At 42.7% G+C, this 20,693-nt stretch overlaps 1 protein-coding gene across 1 annotated transcript in view; it reads left to right on the forward strand.

The window, feature by feature from the left end:
- Positions 1-1,677: 1,677 nt before the first annotated feature.
- Positions 1,678-20,693, forward strand: part of LOC307269868 (receptor tyrosine-protein kinase erbB-4-like) — a gene marked incomplete at its 3' end in the record, with an annotated part of 121,954 nt that continues 102,938 nt past the window's right edge. Inside the window, exon 1 of the mRNA XM_080052950.1 lies at positions 1,678-1,749. Within this exon, the coding sequence (XP_079909076.1) occupies positions 1,693-1,749 (57 nt within the window). The 5' untranslated portion in view covers positions 1,678-1,692. The remainder of the gene's footprint in view (positions 1,750-20,693) is intronic.

Genomic DNA, 20,693 nt, shown 5'->3' on the forward strand with positions numbered 1-20,693 from the left:
TGCTGGTGCCTGTTGTGGAAACACAGCCAGCTGAGCAGAGCAGATGGTGGCAGGACTAATGGCCAGTGGCCAGTGGAAAGGGAAGCGTGATGGGGGAAACTAATTACAGTGGTAGCCACTGCATTTCTCATTAGTTCTGAAGACAAACACAGTCATTTACATATTGACTATTGTTCACTACTAATCAGTCATTTTTGATAAATTTAAAGCGTCTAGAACGTGATTGAAAATAGTAAGTTAGTAAGTAAATATGATACATCTAAACATAACCACATATGTCTGGCTTCATGCCAGCTTTGCAAAGTGCAACATTAGCCTTGCATGAGTTATTGGAGCTTCTAATGGCTGGAATGACAAGTGCAGCTCAGTGCTATGGTTGTTGGTGTCAGTGTCATTAGAGGGGATTTGTAAAAAAAGACGACTGCCAGTGGGGGACGTTGGACATTATCAGAGACGTGTGTGTGTGTGTGTGTGTGTGTGTGTGTGTGTGTGTGTGTGTGTGTGTGTGTGTGTGTGTGTGTGTGTGTGTGTGTGTGTGTGTGTGTGTGTGTGTGTGTGTGTGTGTGTGTGTGTGTGTGTGTGTGTGTGTGTGTGTGTGTGTGTGTGTGTGTGTGTGTGTGTGTGTGTGTGTGTGTGTGTGTGTGTGTGTGCGGGCACGTCTAAAAAAACCAACAGAGTAATCTTCCAGCTTTCTAATTGCTCCGCTGCACCAATAGAGCCGGGTTTCTTACTCGGCGTAATATCTTCAAAGCCTTGTAATCTCGTCAGCTGAGCGAAGTCTCCCAGTGAAAACCCCTCTGTAAAGGTCAACCCAGGCAATTTGAATATCTTTGATTAAACGGTGTGTGCCGGTTTGCCAGAGACAGACTGTAGGTCACTGCCTTAGAGAAATTATATGCCCCCCCCCCCCCCCCCCCACCTTTTTCTCACCCTACCGGCCCCCTTTAAAAGTCTCCACTCTCTGAACTCCCTCATTGTTGCGGGTTCACGTACGCCGCACTATGCACTCTTTTTTTATCCCCCTTTCTTTGCCGCACAATACATAGTTTAAGTCCGGAAATCCCCTATCCATTGAAGTTCCTTATTCTCCATTCGTTAGACCAGAAATTCTAACACGTTCCCGACACTGTGTACTGTATAGTGGGCATTGAACCATGCAACTACAGTCTGGCATTTTTTATTGTTTTGTTGTCAAAACCTCAGCGAGTGCACTCAACAAATCTGAGCTTTTTCTAGCAAATAAAACAACTTTCGGTAGAAGAGATTTCTCATAATTTCATTATTTAATCACGTCTTTTACCACTGGGAAAAAAAATCTAGGTTAGCCGTTTAGCTGACCTTTCCGCATTAAACAGCTACAGTTTGTGTGGTATACCCCCTACTGTGCGTGATCCAAGTTAGCTTTGATGGTGGCATTTCAAGATAATGACTTCCTTGGTCACGAATGACCGAAAAAAACATCAATTATACTATTTTTTAACTCATGTTTCCTTGACATTTCATTTCTCCCTTGTTAACATATTCGGCAAATAATGGTATTTTTTAACGGGCTAACTTTGCTCCATAATTATGTCAATTTGCCTCTTTCTGTCCACAGTTTGTCCCGGCACTGAGAACAAGCTGAGCACTCTGTCTGACCTGGACCAGCAGTACCGCACGCTGAAGAAGCTCTACGAGAATTGTGAAGTGGTCATGGGCAATTTGGAGATCACCAGCATTGATCGAAACCGCAACCTCTCCTTCCTCAAGGTATGGGACTCAATGGAACTAATGTTGTTCTCTCACAACTGCATGATGCTGTGTGTGTGTGTGTGTGTGTGTGTGTGTGTGTGTGTGTGTGTGTGTGTGTGTGTGTGTGTGTGTGTGTGTGTGTGTGTGTGTGTGTGTGTGTGTGTGTGTGTGTGTGTGTGTGTGTGTGTGTGTGTGTGTGTGTGTGTGTGTGTGTGTGTGTGTGTGTGTGTGTGTCTATGTGTGTCTAGGTGGATAGTAAGACCACAAACACTTAATACACGTTCCAAAACTGAGGAAAGGACAAAGGCAGGGTTTCAGGACCATGGACAGGGATCAAGGCTCAGTCAGTCTATTTCTGCTCCACTATTTTCTACATACTACAAGACTAGAGCTGGAATGGCTGACATTAAGGGGACATTGGTAGTGATTACAGCCAAAGGGACAAGGTTGAACTATTTCAATATCTTGGATAGAGAAACAAAACGGCTTTTCCCGGAGACAGTTTGTTGTTTGCTCATTCACTAGGACTTCTACAGGTTTATCTAAAAAGCAAAATTGGATAGCAATGAAATGTTCATTTATTTCTGTAATTTAATATTTTGAGATAATGGATTTTTTTATTCCATGTAGCCACATTCATCAAAATAAAAACAAAAGAAAGGCCTGACATGTTTTACTTTGTTAAAGGAATCTAAAATAATATTAAAGCTTCACCATTTCAATTGGACTTTTCCATGTAATCCAAAGCTGCACCTGTACTATACACACTGGATAGTTAACTCAATTATTAGAAGTGGATAAACATTTCGGACAATTATAGATAATAATTTTGCACAATTTCTTAATGTAGCACATTGTTAGTAAAAAAAAAGAAAATAATGCGCATTTGCAATTGACTGCTATCAATTGTGTGGGACTTCTTCAGCCCAAAAATTACACTCTCAGGATTCCAGTCACTCGAACAAATGTAGGTGAGCAAATAGGGAACACATTTAGATACAGCCATATAGTGCCAGGGATAGCTGCAAAGGGAGACTGGATAGTGCACTTTCAGCACCTTGGACAGAGGCACAGTGAAACAGAGTTGGGACATTGGGTAAGTTAGAGTGTTTCAGTACCACGGACAGAGGCAGCATAGGAATGTGTTGGTGCTGTATGTTTCAGTTGAAGTTGCTGCCTTTGGAGGGTTTTTTTATGACTCTAAACCCATTGTCTGTATTTCCTTTAATTGTTCCCACTGCACATAATGAAGCGTTGTTGTTCTGAACGCACACAGAGATTTTTCTTAATTCTTGCTAATACAGCAAATAAGCCAATTAGCCAAAATCTATTTAAGCACTCAAATTGCATTCAAGCTCGCAACACTTATGTTTCCTAATGTGTTGTGCCAGCTACTTCTGCTATCTCGTGGCGTAGCTCGCGAGACTTTTCTTGGCACAACGTGTCTGAATACATGTTGAATAATAGACATTAAAGTTGGAACAAGTGCCTTGTATTACTGCTATTCACCTTTTTTCTCAATGATCTTCACTTACACTTACATTTCTTTTCATTATGTACTGTTATAGATAGGGTGGGGTGGTCTGCCAAGGGGCCACTTTTGACATTTGCATTCAGGGGCGGCTTCTCTTATCTGTAGGGTGTTACTATATGTAACCAGCCTGGAGAGAGAACTCTTTGGATATTGATTGAAGGCCTTTGCCAGTAGAATGTGTCACCTCACAATACATTGTACGGCAGCACAATGGAACTATAATGATAGGAGGTGCTGGTAAGAATTATTATGGGAGAAATGTCTGCGAGACATAAGAGATACTGCAGGCAATGAGGAGTACTCTGAATGTTAAGTGCCATCCCGCCCAAAACTCAGTGGCTCTCCGGGGAATGTAGCTGCTTTGTGTGTGTGTGTGTGACTGTGTGTGTGCGTGTGTGTCTTTGGGACTGTGTTCAAAAATTCCCTAGCCCTATAGCATGTGTGTGTGTGTGTACTATACTGTATGTGCCCGTTGGGTGCTATCCCTCCCTCCTGCTGTTTAATGAAGTGAGGTGTAGTCTAATTACTGGGCCGGCGCTATCAAATGAATTCCATAAACAGTCCCATTAGGCCCGCCGTCATTAGGGAAACAATTAGGCATCTGGGGGATAGTTAAGTGGATGTGAGGGGAAGAGGAAAAGGGGGGGGGGGGTCACGATTCGGGGGTTATGTGATTGCCATGGAAACTATGAAGCAACCCCGCTATTGGTCACAGCTCATAAGAGCGACCCAAAGTAAGAGAAAAAAAAACAACCTTCTCTCTTTTTCTCCGCCTCCACCTTTCGGAAAACCTGTGTTCAATAAACCCCATTCAGATTTCCCTCCCTCTATGATGTCATAAGGACAGAACTTAAAGAGACGGAGCGTTTCAGACACAATGGCACTATGAGAACTATACTGTAAAGGGTTTTCTTGACAATTCAAGAAGAAAAGAGTTACTAGTTGAAACCCAAATGACTATTTTAGAATCTGAAAATTAGCATAATATGTTTATTGCTGTATTGTACGGTTACATTTTCATTGACAATGTTTGGTGATTTCTCAACATATATTTGAAGAATGACTTGTACATTATGAAAACCTAAATCCCTTTTAAAATGAACTCTGAAATATCTCATACAGAAGCATATTTACCAACAAACAACTGTCGTTTTGACAACTGCATAATCTTCAACCTAACACATGCATGCACAGTGGTTCATGCAGATTTCAATGTCGGCATGCGCACACACACGGTGCAAACATCTTCTCAACAGATGCCGGTGGGCTGGTGAATGGCAAAGGGAAAGGCTGTTGCACTTGGACTGCCTATATTCTTTGCCTGTCAGGTACAGTAAAGTACATACAGTACATTTTAACAAATGGAAGGCCAGAGTGTGAAAAATAAGGAAAGGAGGGAGCAAGAGAAAAGCTAGAGGGGTGTCAGATTTGTATGGCAGGCACAAAACCACTGTCTGCCACTGTGCTGCATGGGTGGGTCTGCATCTGCATATATTGCTTTGGTCGCGAGCACGGATATGGTGTAAGGCAGGGGCCATAGATGGACATTGAGAGAGGGGGTGGGCAAGGGGCAGGGACAGAGAGGACGACCTGGTGATTTTTGCCTGTTGTGATGCTGACAGTTAGATGGATGAGATGACTATGCAGCCTCCAGCAGTCCACATTCCATCCCAAACCACAGCTTTCCAATTCGGACCACATACAGTACATTGTGAGTGCACATGGTATACACATGAGATCAGCTTAATTGTATAGTCGCCCCAGTTTGTATCACATCTGGGTCTATTGTGTTTGTTTGTTTGAACCACCTTAAAGGTCCACATGGGTGGATCTTGCACAACTATGTCTGTATAAAGAGATACTCAAGATGGCTTTGCTGTGGTAAGAATGTTTGTTAGGACTGCAGTATACTGTTGCATAGTGAGTTTTTAAACTGTAGTGTTTTAACGAGACGCCATGCAGAGTGTGTGGCCTAGGTATGGCTCTAATGTAGTTTATTGGAAAATGTATTGAATCATAACAGGTCAAATGCTTGGAGGGAACTTCTCAGCAATCTGTGTCTAATACGGAGAACGGAAAAGATCCAAATTATGAATGGGAGATATATTAAGGTTTTTTCAATGTCACAAGTTATTTGATACAATCAATGCTTGACTGTATTTTGTAGTATAGAGGGAATATTTTCTTACTTCATTATAAAAATAAAAATAAATAGAATAAAAACTTGGTGACACAGTCTTGTATGGAATTGTTATGACAATGTTTTTCTCAAAATGTGTGTTTTGAATCTTATGAATTTCAATTAGGTTGGTGATCTTTCTTTAATTAGGGTGTTGTGATTGTGCTTGCGGTACTTATGAATGCGCACGTTGTTAAAAAGGATGTGCTGTCCCCTTCTCTTCATGGTTCAAAACCCTGTACCGGATGTTTGTATCATTTCCATCCACTTCTAATTGTCTGTCATGAACAAGGCAGCCATGCTCCTCTGGTATCTCGTTACATGTGTCTAAAAACTGAACAAACAAAAAGTTAAGGACATTTTAGGAGTGTATTTCACTCAGTTCATCAAAACTTGGCCAATGTGTGTACAATGTGCCCGTTCATCATGCAGTCATTTAAAAGCTTTAATATCTATCTATTATACCTCTCATATTTACTGCCTTCCCCCTTGGTTTTTATGAGGAATAGGACAAAAGTCATAACCTAGCAGTGGCATCAATTCATTGTCGGTTGAAAATGATCACTAAAGTTTAATTTGCGTTGTTAAAATAGCCTAAAAACCCCTCACGGAAACTTTCTTTTAAGGCTCCTCAGAAGTGGATACAGGCCCAGGTGTCTGAAGGGCCTCACCATGCTAGCACCTTTTTGTCTGCTTTGCCGGGTCCGCCACTGTCTGTCTGTCTGTCAATCACAATGACCCATTTTACCCAGAAGTGAAAGGCAGTGGAGTCGTGCCAAGTGGCCCCGCGGTGGCCCAAAACCAGCTAATGATGTGACCTGGGCTTGAAGGACTCTTCATTAAAGCCGGATCAATCTGCCGGCTAGCGCTGCAAAACACAGGGCGCCGCGCCAGGCTTGCAGCTGAGAGAGTGCAGACGTTTAGGGGGATGTCTGTCCATACAAAGACAGACATTTGCCATGGTGTGTGTGTTTTGAAGCCTCTGGAAACAAGTCCTAAAATAGAAAAACAAAAATCTGATTGAAAATAAATGTTCATAAATAATATAAAACGTATTTAAAAATAAATAAATAATAGTTTTATGGTTTAGACCATTTTATAGGAGTGTGGGTGTGGCCGTATCAAACGGTCTTCATGGCACAGTCATTGTTTTGTTTTTTATACATAGTCCAGGCAGAGAACTGCCGTGATCTTTTTAGATGCTTACTGTCATGCAGTATACTCCCCACATTGAATAGGTAAAATGATTGTGTTGTTATGGGTCTACAGGGGCTTTCAAGTGCACACCATACCTGTACACACAGGCTGCAGCGATAAAGAAGGATGAATTGACATGACCACCGAGGCGTCTATTCTATGCCGGCATGCAGACACTGACACTCTTTACACAGCTTATCAATGGCAAACACCAGCCAAGAGAGACGGAGAGAAAAGAGAGATACAGCTGTTTCAAAGGAACACTCATTTCCAAACTCTTTTTTCACATGTATGTATAACGAAAAGGGTGTTACTAGTAACGTGGCAAGTTAAGTTAGACGCAGTCAGGCTACAGAGACGACAATAAATATAAGGAGATGAAAGCTGGGGAGAAAAGAGACTCCTCACACCAAAAGGCATCCCATTTTCCTTGGGCTTTATTTCAGCTGCAATTGAAAGTGATTCTGCAGCTCATACAGCCATTCTAAACACACTGGCTTTATGCTCTGCTGCCTCATATGCTTAGCAAACTATCAGCCTCTGTGTCTGTGTGTGTGTGTGTTCTGTATATTGACTCTTGCACCCCCGCTGTGTAGATGTGACATTAGCATAGATTTTGAAGTCGGGTCTGGAAAATCAGTTTTTCAGGGTACACCCACGAGTTGTAAGGGCTTCTTATCTCATATAATATGACATCCTTGCATCCTTGTTTTTTTACGTGACGACTTCTCGAGCAGAAGTATTTTTTTTTTATTCCATGTCCTTGATTTAACGTGCCGAGATCAGTGTGCTAGTCGGAGATTAAAGCCTCCCCGCGTGTCATCATTCAGCCCCTCATCTGATCTCCCTTGTCCCTTGTCTTGAGAGTGGGGCTGTATGCCATTCATTTACTGCGAGGTAGTAATTCAAACTAGGGGATCTATCGCACTTGTTTCACCGTGCCTTTACTTCAACGATGTTTGCCATGCATCCGCCATTCATAGGTGATACACTTTATCAGTATATACTTTAGACTGCTTCAGTTCTGTGATATCTTTCCTGTGGTTTGGGTTAGGCTCACATACATAGTAGGAGTACAACATTGTCGCAACAGTTAAGGGGAAACCTCTTACCCTATTTGGAATGGTGTAGTAGAGGTATGTTATTTTAAGTTAAGATTTTTTGCATGTTCACGTTGGGACGGTGCCCAAAGTTATAGGGGAGATTTCCAAGTGCGTGTGGCATAGTGACAAACTGCATCTTCCAATGTTGTGTGTTGGAGAGGAGCAGTCACCACCACACCAAAGTCAGACGATCTAAGTGTTGTAGAAGGTTGCTAAAAATAGGCCTAGCCCAGTAAGGGATTTCTAGACAAATTCGGGCATTTAAAAGTTTATTATGGTGACCAATTCAATACTGAATGGATGTCACATATCATAAGATTAAGCTCAAGTTGACTAAGATCTTTATTTGGTAGACTTGAGAAAATAATGTGATAAAAGTGCAACTATTCGTGAGAAATTCCCTTCTTAGGAGCATGTTTGGACACCAGTGTTGAACCTCACACATGCTCTTGTGGATACAAATGGGGATCGAATCCCTGCGGCCAGGTTCCATACATGTGTGGCAAGTGTTAACAGAGGAGCGAAGGCTGGTGTAGTAGAAGAATAATGAAAAGTTCAGGACTAGCACACAGCTGCATGGTCTATGTAATGTCCCTGAGGTAAGCTCGGGGAAGTGGAGACCTAATACATTATCCACATGTCCGGACGTCAAAAGCCAAGGCGTTGGTGGCACCAGCCAATACTGTATAATGTGTAAGACAATGGTTTCTGCCCCACCACTCATAGCACAGCACCGACAGCTTGTAACCAGAGCGGTGTCAACTAGAATCAGAGAGGTTGCTTGTTTAAAGGTCCCCTGTTATGCTCGTTTTCAGGTTCAACATTGTAATTTGGGTTTCTACTAGAAACTGTGTTTGGGGTGTAGTGTTGAAAACAACTCTTTATATTTCTCACATGCCATTGCTGAATCTCCTCTTTTCAGCCTTTGTGTGAAACGCTCTGTTTCAGACCCTGCCTTCCAAAAACAGTCTTATCTGATTGGCCCTGAATCTTAACTGCCGGTTAAATTCAGGGGTATTTGGGGGTATGCATATCACAGGTGGAGGAAGTGCAAAGTTAGGTTAGTAATGAGGGGGTGTGGCTTCACCACTTATGACATCATATGAAGAGAGAAATGTGACCGGGGTTTTTGAATGCAGGTTTTTGGGTGGAGAAAAAAGATAGAGGTTTGTCTTTTCTCATACTTTGGGAGTCTCTACTCACACTGTGGACCCCATACGTATGTTGAAAAACCATGAAGAAGTACATTTTGCTTAATAGGCGACCTTAAGGGTCTCCATCTATGTATTATATTTATGGACGTTTGCTCCGAATATGATCTAAATGACAATCTGAATCCATCTATATATTTGGGCTGGGGGCTCTGTGCCATTTCAAGTGAGTGTGAAAAGAACAGAGCTCTCCCTTCACAGCAAGAGATGCTATTTGCATAGAGAGACATAAAGAGGTAAAGGACAAGGCTAGGGAGAAGGTCAAGTGCTCCACTATCTCTCTCTCTCTCTCCCCTTGTCCCTGCTCTCTACACATGTCGCATGCCATTGTGCTCGGCGCGGCACAATGGCTGTCACAGGGACCCTCTTCACCAAATAATGACACCATGATCTCAAGCGGTGGATGGAGAGGGGGGCGTACGAGCCATCGTGAAATGGTAGAGTTTCATTAGCCTTTGAACCATTGGAGGAGCTCATAAAAGGTTGGGACTGTCGCCTGGAACGGGGAAGGCTGTTAGCGCCTCGCAGGGCTGCTGGCAGTGTTTGCATAATTACAGCTCTTAACGCTGGGTAAATTAGCGCGCTGCTTCACGCCAGCCAGATCACAGTGGCACAACCCTGATGTATCTTATAGCCTGTTAATTACGGGGTAATGGAGATGGCCAAGTCCAAGAGAAGAAAAATATAACATTTTACACTTTGTCTTTTTTTTTCCTTTTGTCTTTCTTTGGCTCTGTTACAGGAGTGTGACTGTTTCCTTTAATTGAGTCATTTGTTAACCAGAAGTGAGGTGGGAAAAGCTCAAACCATTTTACACCACTTTTTACAGACGGCTTTGAATTTTTTTCCCCCTCATTTAGCAAGGCCACTGTATGCCACAGACACAGCCAGCATAAGTTAACATTAGCTTTAAAACAGCTTTTTTTGTCAAAAAAATTTCAATAAACGTGTTTGGTGAACAATTTCGTGAAAACTCACTAAATTCTCCATCTCATATCTTCTAAACCCTGAACAACAAAACTCTCTGCAGCCTCTCTGAGCCTGGAGACACCATAGCTTTAAAGTTGTACACTTTCCTGTGCCTTGTGATCTGTCGTTATGTATGCAAATGACCACCATAACAGACTTAAGTGTCCAATTCATTACTAGCCTGCATACATTATATATTCATGTAGCCCATTACAGTTCTTCACTCAAAGGCTCAACAGTATGTTGTAAAAGCCCAATGGTTAAATGCCCCTATTTAGCATTCATAATTAGTACATAAACATGTACCACATCTTTCAAAATACACTATAATATTGGTGTATGGAGAAATAATTAGTAGTATTTCTACAGCAATAACTGCTCCTGTGGGCATAGGTGGAGGCTGGTATACAAACACACCCTAGATAACACAATAGTAAAACCCAGTTGTATGGTAACAGTGGTTTTCACATGATGTGTTCTGATTATGAACAAAAACTGCATTTAAAGTCAGTGTTGTTGTAATAACATCTAGGCGACGGAAGTTACGCACTATAGCTTTAAAGATGAATTGAGCCTGATTTGGAGTAAGATAACTTTACTGCAACTTTTGTCAACTTGGTGATACTATAGTATGGAGGAGGCTTGCATCATGCATAGAAATGCAGGTATAGATTGTTTGGGCTGCCACTTGTGGACTTTTCAGCCCCACAGTTTGGATGCCGGGGTGTCCTCTGCCCCCAGGGGTGTTTGGTAGGTGGTACAGCCAAGCACAGGCACTGCTCCTGCTCATTACTGGACTCCTGGCTGGATGGCCTGCAGCATTGGAGAGCTGTTGTTTCCAATGCAGAGAGAGTTGCAGAGTGGAGTAACTGAATAGATGCAGCCACACAGCACATACATATGCCCGCGCACACACACACACACCACATATCCATACAGCTCTTATTATGGATCCGTATGCATGTACACACACAAGCAAAACACACATATTAAACATGCATGTGCACACCCTGCATTGTGGCATTCAGAATTTGATTATGCTGCTCACCTATTCATCTCTGTGTGTCAGTGTGTGTCTTATGTGTGTGTGTGTGTGGTCGGCTTCTTGCCTGCTTTTTTTGTCCGCCTGATCAAAGCCGACACGGTGCGTAGCAGAGGTCTCCGAGGTGAAATTAAAGTATTGCTGCTTCCGCGGGCGTGGGGAGGGGGGAGGGAAGTGATTACCGTTAAATTAAAAGGTACGACCGTATAAAGAGCGCTTTGCCAGGGCCGCCGGACCCTCGCAATTCATCAAAAATGATCCCACGGCGCGTCTTTCTGCTTATCAAATTGTAAAATATTGTCCATGACACCGGCGTAACAAGGGCCGTAATTAATGCACTAAATCAATTCCCAAATCACTAAACGCAGAGTGGCCCTGTTGGGACGCCGTCATTATCACAAATTATGGATGGCAGATGCGTGGGGCCGAGAGGAATGGGTAACAAAAAAAGCTTGTGGCCTTTTCTATGTCCAATCCCGTTCCTTTTTCAACACTCTCTCTGACTCACTGATTGTCAAACACGATGGCAAATGCTCCTCACTCACACCTGCGCAGAGCTATCTACAAAAAAGCCATGTATCGAAGTTGTCCCTTGGCTGCCGCTGATGCGTGGGGGTTTATTAAATGACAATAATGTGCATGTCTTCATATCCAAAGAGGAATATCTTAAGAGCTTGATTTTCTCTTGACACATTTGTTTATCTGAAGATGATGAATTTGGAGGGACGCTGCATACAATTCCCTTTTAACTACTTAAGTTGTAATACGTTAAAGAGGTTATTTACTCCCACACAAGGGAAAGCCCTCTCCATCATTGATTGCAGTGGGGAAGTTGAATCATCATAGCCTACACCAGATGTCTATGGGTTTTTGAAAAAAAAAATCTTGAGATATGGATGCATCTAAAATAAAATAAAATAATCTTCATGAAGATAAATGATAAATGAGTTGAGATTCAGACTTCTAAATCACTGTTGTATTGTTTGAACACAAAAGTCAATCTTAATACAATTGTGTTATTAATATTATCTGGCCAGACATCCAAATACAATTCACTGATTTTCTGGGTTATTTTGGGTCATTTTTCTTCCTGGACTAGTACCCGTCTGAAGTCAACCCAATGTAATTGAAATACTTGCTATTGGAGCTTGTTGGAAAGGTTGAAAATAAGCTTTCAACTCAATGTTTAAGCCAAACAGTACAGACATGCATGAATGGTGATGGACCTTGCTGCATGTCCGGCAAGCAGTCTTCTGAATGATATCATGCACCACATTAAGACACTGAGCTAACTTAACTAGAAGTCTCATACCTATGCAAGGGGGATTGAAGCCAGGCCAAGAAATAACATCTCACAGCAAAACACACGTATACATTATTGACGTTTTTTGTTTTGTTCTAGTCTGTTGTTCTCATCTAACACAGCTCCATGTGAATGTTGTGAAGTCATCCTATCTTAGCTGCTAACAATACAGTATGAGAACATTATGAGTCAGTCTTCTAAAACAGAACAACTGTGTCTGGCAGTGCTCAGCGCAGCAGACTTTTAACCACGTTCTTAGATCATATGCCTTTTTGAAGACAGCCCATCATAGCTGCACAATGTATTATGTATGCATATTGCATTTGTATGACATTTACTAAAATATTTTGTGACTCACTATATGACTTTGTGTGTGATTTGTTTTTTGCTATTGCAAAGTCCATGGGGTAATGAAAGTGTGGGGCAAAAATAATATCTGGAAATCATGTATGCAGGGAAAGTAGTCGGGGGGGGGGGGGGGGGAGTAATTAAATATACTTGTTTATAGAGATCCACTGTCAATACAATTCACATGCACAGCTCTAGACTCATCTTGGTATTTATTTGTTTTTGAGAAACACTTCCTGATGGGTAATTATGTCAGCTCCGACAAGGCAAAATTAGCGTGCTCAAACCCGCACTAGACTAAATAACACAGATTCACCCATAGCCTCTTACACCATCTATCCACAGTTACTCACAGGGCACAGACTATATCTATCTATATTAAAGTTGTACTGTGAATGTTTTTTTTTTCTTTCTGTTTCATCGCATTATTTCCTATTTGTGTTGCTTTTACGCTGTCCTGAAATGGCTTTAGTTCCACTAGAGTTACTGTCTAGTCTATCCTATTTATTATAACCAAGTTGTTGTTTTTTTTAACATTTTGAAATATATACTGTATGCAGATGGCAAAACACTCCTCTCTTATACTCCTCAACTTACGCCTGGGGAGTTATTTCCATACTGGCTGAAAACGTATTCCATGCATTGCTATTCCGCTCAGTAATCCACTCTGCTGCCACTGTCTGAGAAAGTATAGGCCTCTTTGTTTCGGAAAAAATAAAAATCCTCATCACAAAGTCCAAAAAACTTTTATTGTACGGATAATATAACAGTTTGGTGACCAGACACATGCCATTCAGAACATATATCATTGTAGATAGAAATCAGAAAAAAAAAACCTAGGAAAATTATTGTATAGTTATTGTGAATAAAAGACAAGAGATGACGAAGCTGAGATACTTAGGTGGGTTATGGCAGAAAACAAAAATATGAGAGCAGATTATTTTTGCCCTTTTCGTGGTCCATTTGTCATATTCTTTGGGCTAGCTTACTAGAGTAATTCCTAATGTAAACCCCGCTTTCTGGCACCTTTATTGGAAACTCTACATTAAGGTTTCCTTTTCCCTATTTATTAGTATAGTTTGAGTTGTTCTGAAGCAACAGCCATATAAGTTTGGGCATGTCTTTTATTTTATGTATTCCCAAATATAGCAATGAAGATGAATAGGCTCTTTTAAAGGTTTTGGCCTTTCTTCCAACACAAATGCTCCACATTCAGTCCCAAAAAAATGGCTAGAGCTAAGAGGACACACTACGCACAGTCTGGGAGAACACCTCTGTGATTTATAAAGTCTATATGGTCATCAGTGCACATTCTTGAAAAGGTCCGTCATGCGGCCCTTCAATAGAAGTCAATGGAATAGGGAGTGAATATTTGTGGGAGTTAAGTTTGATGTGACACCTTCAACACCTTCCCCGATACTTTGGCTTTTGATTATGTGACTAAGAACAGTCATCATTTCATTACATGTAGCCTGTCAGGAAAACATAACAGATGGTGGTTGTCGATTTCTGGTTATGGCGGTCATTTGTTCTTAGCAACAACAAAAAAACAACAGAAAAAAAAATCAGCATTTATCTAAATCCTTTTGTTGTAAGTTGTAACGATGCTCACGCTGTATGCAGTTGAGATCAATTAGAAGTCAACGTGTCCAACATGTGACAGGTGTCAAACGGTGCTTGCTGATTGGCTTAGACATGATACCATATGCACAGACTGGGGAGTGGAAAATCGGCTGGTACAGAGTGTGAAGGTTGTTGTCCTAAGACATTACCAACAATCCCAGGCCTCCACTCTGGTTTCTCGCTCTGAATATGACGTATATAATTGAGCAATGTTTTTCTGTAGCTGGCGGTTGTCATGTGTGCTCCATCTCATTTCATTATGCAGTCAAATTGATGTATATTGCCAACCCACCCCCTTTTAAAAAGCAACCTGCATTTCGGCATGCATGGATGCACCTGCAATGGCCGAACACTAGTACACACACACACACACACACACACACACACACACACACACACACACACACACACACACACACACACACACACTTTGTGCTGCCACAAATCAGGACATCCATCTCCCATTAGGGCAATTTGAACCCAGAGTAATGAAGTAGTTTAGTGCTAAAATCTGGCAACCGCTGATGATGCCAGGGCCATCGTCTTTCACCGAGGTAAAATGGCTGACGAATAGGGTCTCCTCCCTAGACAATATATACACACACACACGCATGTGCACACACTCAAATAAAGAGACAAGGCAGATCAAATCTGACATGACGGTAATCAGTCTAGCAGCTGCCTGGTTACCTGGCCTGAATATATATTTGTAGTTTGCAAACTCCAACGAAAAAGTAGGTTTGAGGGATTTAAATTATGATAACCTATGGGAAAAAGTGATTTTGTGGTGGGAAATAGTTTTGTGTGAGTTTAATTGGACAGTTATTCTATTAGAATAACAGCAAAGTGAATAGTTTTTCCCCATCTCAATCAATGAATCAACTGCTATTCTCACTCACTGTTGTACCAATGTTCTCACGTATATGTGCTACAGTCCTGTCTCTTAATATTCCATCAGTTTAATGAATCAGTCAAACGAGTATTAATGTAGATATTTGGTGATGTGTATGTAGTTGTAATGGTAACGGTGAGAGTATGCTTTTGGCTGTATGAGTGCATAGCAGTATACGCCCACATGACACAAGGTATGAGTTATGTCCTCGCCAATCTCTCTGTACACAATCATCACCTGTAAGTTCTATTTTTTAGTCCATACATTCTCATCCTTCGCCCTGGGAATTCATATGTTTTTTTTCATATTTTGTCTTCTTTCCCGTTGACATAAACCGATTATCCAAGCGCCGTCTCGCATTGTCTACCTGCGGCTGCATCCTAGCCCAATCATCCATCACTTAGAAGGGGCCTGTAAGCACCTTTTCTTCCCCAGAGGAGTGAACTGACATTGGGCATTGGGAGCCACTCAGCTCTCCCATTTCTTTCTCAACTACCTAGGAATGTGCCCCCACTCTTCCCATGCAGATTGGCCCCTCTCTTTAGGGACTGTTCCAGCTCCAGGAGTCTCTGTCCTAAACTGGGATGGCCTTGAATAATGACTTAAATATGAGATACAGGAGTTAGGTGCAATAGAAGATAACATTTCTCCCACTTTTTTTTTCTCTCTCCATAGCTCCTGTCAAGCGGGCAGAAGCCAGCCCTGGGCTGACGTGCACTAGCTTTGTCACATAACTGCATTATGTAGGGTCCCCAAAGGCTACAGCATAATGCGACTGTTGCTGGGGGGTTGCTACAACAGCCTCGCCTCATGGGTTATGTATTAGTGTTTTCACTGCGGCTTAAGGATCACAAACTGTAACTGCACTGTCACTATTTTAGTTGTGGCTGCTAATGCGTTGCAAAGATGGCCCCCTTCGGTAATATTAATTTCAGGGTATTACTGTGAATGCGTCTTGACAACGCAAGACGCCTCACGGACGCAGCTCGCGAAGTTGGCTTATATATCAGATTGTCGGGCTGTCTGAGACAATAAATATCAGCGCCGAAAGCCAGTAGCACAGCTGCTGCTGGAGGCCCAACCCTGGATATCAAGACACACACACACACACACACACACACACACACACACACACACACACACACACACACACACACACACACACACATATACCAGTCACAAAAATGTGTCATCCCAAAGTCATTGTCAACACTTGCTGGCAGTGTCCAAACTGAAACATGTCAGTGTGTGTGTCCAACTCTCTACTGAAAACTTTCCCTAAGACATTTTCAGCGGCAGCTTTGAGTTATCGTGATCCAACGTGGGAAAAAAAAACACTTAATTGCATTTAGAAATCAATGTTTTACAATCAGGTTCAACATTGTAATTGCTTAAGGAAATTACACTTAAGGTGGTTAGGAAGTTCATTTCCCAGCCCTTTGAACAGTCTCCCCTCTACGTGCTCATTAAGATAAGTGAGGCTTTTTTTAAGTATAAAAGTCAACTTTTCATTACCGGCCTCTCGTCTGGTTCTCAATTGATTGTATTGCTTGATAGCGCACACCGTGTGAGAGCCGATACTCTTCCACTGAAAGCGTGCCAACAAAAGTCTTCTGATTGAGCCGAGCGAGGCATTGACTAACCCCCGGAATGTGCCGGCGGAGATGCTAAAAGACCATGAAAAGGAAGTGGATTTTCAACATGAATAGTGGTGTGTGGGTTCAAAACAAAAGCCCGCCCCCCCTCTATACCTTCACACTTTTTCCTCTTGTTGACTCATCCATCTTGCCCTGGGGCTTCTATCAACAAATTTAAGATGTTTTTTTACAAGTCCTTTTGAAAAAGAGAACTCCCTGCGCAAAATGCCTATACGCCGACGACTCAGTCATTATTCTCAAAGTCAATGGCCCTTCCTCTCTCAAAAGGCCTTGATTTTTGTATTTTTAAGTACGGGTCCACTGTTTACAGGGGACCCGTAATTATTACTCTCCACCATACTTATTCTTACTTCTTACTTCTTACTTCTTACTTCTTACTTCTTCCTCACATTTTCTAGCTGCTTCTCCTCCCACACCGTTACACGCAGACATGCAAAAATTTCGCACAACGTGCGTCCCCACCCCGCGGGGTGTGCTATTATACAGTTTTTTGAATTTCCGCTAGTGGGCGCTGTAATGAAGTCCCGACTGAACGAACTTTGAGAGGCCACGCCCCGCACACCGTAACTCCGATTGACTTGAAATTTCTCACACAGGTGTATGTTAGGGTGCTCTACAAAAAAGCCTCTGGGACCATAAAAATTCTTCTGGGAATATTTCCCGCTAATTAGCATAAAGTGAAAAACAGCGTGTTATCCACAACTTTCTGAAATTTCACTGTATCAACACCAAATTTCTCGTGAAGCCCTGGGGGACTACAATAAACATACCCGTAAAAGATTAGTAGTACAACTTGAAAAACATGGCCGCCACTGACCAAAACGTTTACGCAGGGGCGGGGCATAATAACACGTTGGCCATAACTCCTTAACCATAGGTCCTATCATCATGAAACTTGCTGGGTATGTGCAGAAGTCATGTGGTTGCATGCCCATCGAAGCTTATCGAGATCAACCCATAGGGGGCGCCACAAATGGGCGGGGCTTAATAACACGTTGGCCATAACTCCTTAACCGTAGGTCCTATCATCATCAAACTTGCTGGGTATGTGCAGAAGTCATGTGGTTGCATGTCCTTCAAAGCTTATCGTGATTTACCCATAGGGGGCGCCACAGGGGCGGGGCCTATCCACAAATTGGCCATAACTCCTTAACCGTAGGTCCTATCATCATCAAACTTGCTGGGTATGTGCAGAAGTCATGTGGTAGCATGTCCCTCAAAGCTTATCGCGATTAACCCATAGGGGGCGCCACAAAAGTCACCCGACTCCGATTGACTTGAAATTGATTACACATGTACAGCTCATGGTGCTCTACAATATAGCCTCTCAGAATTTTTTTGTAATTTCCGCTAGGGGGCGCTATAATTAAACCCAGACTGAAGAAAGTTTGAGAGGCCACGCCCCGCACGCCGTAAGTCCGATTGACTTGAAATTTCTCACACGGCTGTATGACAGGGTGCTCTACAAAAAAGCCTCTTGGACCATAAAAGTCAACCTGGAGATATTTTCGGCTAATTAGCATAAACTGAAAAACAGGGTTTCAACCACAACTTTTTCACGTTTTACTCTATCGACACCAAACGTCTCACGAAGCCCCGGGGGACTGTGACGCACGTCTCCGAAAAATATCGGTAGGATAGCTTGGAAAACATGGCCGCCATTGACTAAAACGTTTACGAAGGGGCGGGGCTTAATTACAAATTGGCCATAACTCGTTGACCGTAGGTCCTATCGTCGTGAAACTCGCAGGATACGTGCGGAAGACATGCGGTGGCGTGGCCCTCCAAGCTCGTCGAGGTTAACCCACAGGGGGCGCCGCAAATGCGAAAACCGTCATTCGCCGACGCAATGTTTGCCGGGCCACGCCCCTTTCCCCCCGACTCCGATCGACTCGTCGTTTGTCGGACGCGCGCGGCTCGCGTCGCTCTACGGTAAAGCCTCTGGGACCGCGGGGGTCGGCCGCGATTTTTTCCCTTCCCCGATTCGCGCGGGGGCGGCCCGTACTTTCCAAATCTCCGCGGGATTTCTAGTTTCTATTTATTCTTCTAACAGGATTTCTCCAAATCTTGAATGTCACGCTTGGCTTCTCTCAGCATACTTAGCAGCCAGGGCTAGTCGCGCGAGGTGAAGGAGGAGTGCACACACGTCTTAACGGATGGAGCTCATTGAAGCGATTTGTAAACAGGTCCCCGCCCGCCCATTGACTTTGACGCTGTGTGTGTGTGTGTGTGTGTGTGTGTGGTATTGCAGTCGGATCAAACTGTTGAGAGTGGCGGCTGAGACGTGCGCTCCACTGCACTCTCCTTGACTTCGCTGGTGGAGTGCACGGTGTGTATGGAAATTAGCCGTAATTACCATTGAATGGTGTCCCCTCTCTTGTATTTCATAATGGTGTCATTATACTTTTTCTCCCTGCCTGATTTATTTCCCCTCTTTCCTCCCTTTTCCTCCTTGCCTGCCTTTTTTTCGCAGTTCTCTGTAGCCTACATTCCCCCGCCACACACACACACACACACACACACACACACACACACACACACACACACACACACACACACACACACACACACACACACACACACACACACACACACACACACAGTTATACTTTTGAGGAAACTCATTGACATAATGCATTATAGCCCCTTACCCTAAACCTAACCATCACAACTGAATGCCTAACCCCAACCGTTACACTAAACCTAACATAAACCTAATCCATACCTGAACCTTTACTCTTAACCCTCACAAATTACTTTAAATTGATGTCCGTGGTGTGAACCGGCCTCAAATGTCCTCACTTTCCAAAACATTTCCTCACTCTAAAAGGTTCTCACATTAATAGGTGTACAAGTACACACACACACTCTCTCTCTCTTTCCAACTATCCTTCCGTCCTCCTCCTATCGCTCCTCCTCATGCCATATACCTCATTTACACTCTCACTCATCCAGATGACAGGAACAGGTGCACTATTAATTATGCTTTGAAATATATCTCCGCCGTGCTCCATTTCCCATCCCCTTATCGCCGCACGCTTGCAGCCAACGCTTTCACTACACTGCACCTCAGAAGCCAAAACTTCTCTCGCCTTGTTCTTTGAAATTGTTGTTTATTATTTCAATTTAAAGGTGCACTGTGCAGTTTTGGTGGAGGGGGATTTTTATCACATCTGCAGAGCCTTCAGTTGGTTTTACAAAACATATTTCCTCTACTTGTAATTCTTAGTATTGAATGATTCTGTTTTTGAATCAAACTAAATTATTTTTAGGCACCTGGAACCAAATGTGGGACACCCAAAGTGCACCTGTAACTCTCCATACCACTTCCTTGTACTGTGCCATTCTTCACTGAACAGTCTTATCCTTAATAAGCATTGTGCGGCTCCTACTATCTCTAGCTCTGTCATGTTGAGATTACGACTTAATTGTGTCATTATCTGAAAATATCAAACCGTTTTGGCATGATCATGTGCCGCTAACTATCTCATTATCACAAGGCGGCGAAGCAGACTCACTGTTTGTAGTGCTCATGTTTGCTTTCCCAGAGATAACAATCGAATTACATCGTTATCTCAAGGTATCAAAACGTTGTTTGTCTCACGGCTTAAATATCTCATTATTTTGAGATAACAGAGCTACGTTTTTGGGTTGTTTTTTCGTCGAGATCCAGCTGCTACGCCCCACCGGTGTTGTTTAAGCGTCTATACAAATCGGCTTAGTCTGATGAAAGCCATGCCGATCAGAGGGAGTTAGGGAGTAGATTTCATTTATGGAAATGGATATGAGAAAAGCTATCCCCCTTGTTGGAAATACACTGACTTGACTTGGGGGCCACTCCGTCATTTCTCAAAGCTCCATGCGTTGTTCCACCAATGGGATGTCACCTCTGATACCTCCTAA

This window comes from Ammodytes marinus (genome assembly GCF_949987685.1).
Source record: "Ammodytes marinus genome assembly, chromosome: 24".
NCBI lineage: Eukaryota > Metazoa > Chordata > Actinopteri > Uranoscopiformes > Ammodytidae > Ammodytes > Ammodytes marinus.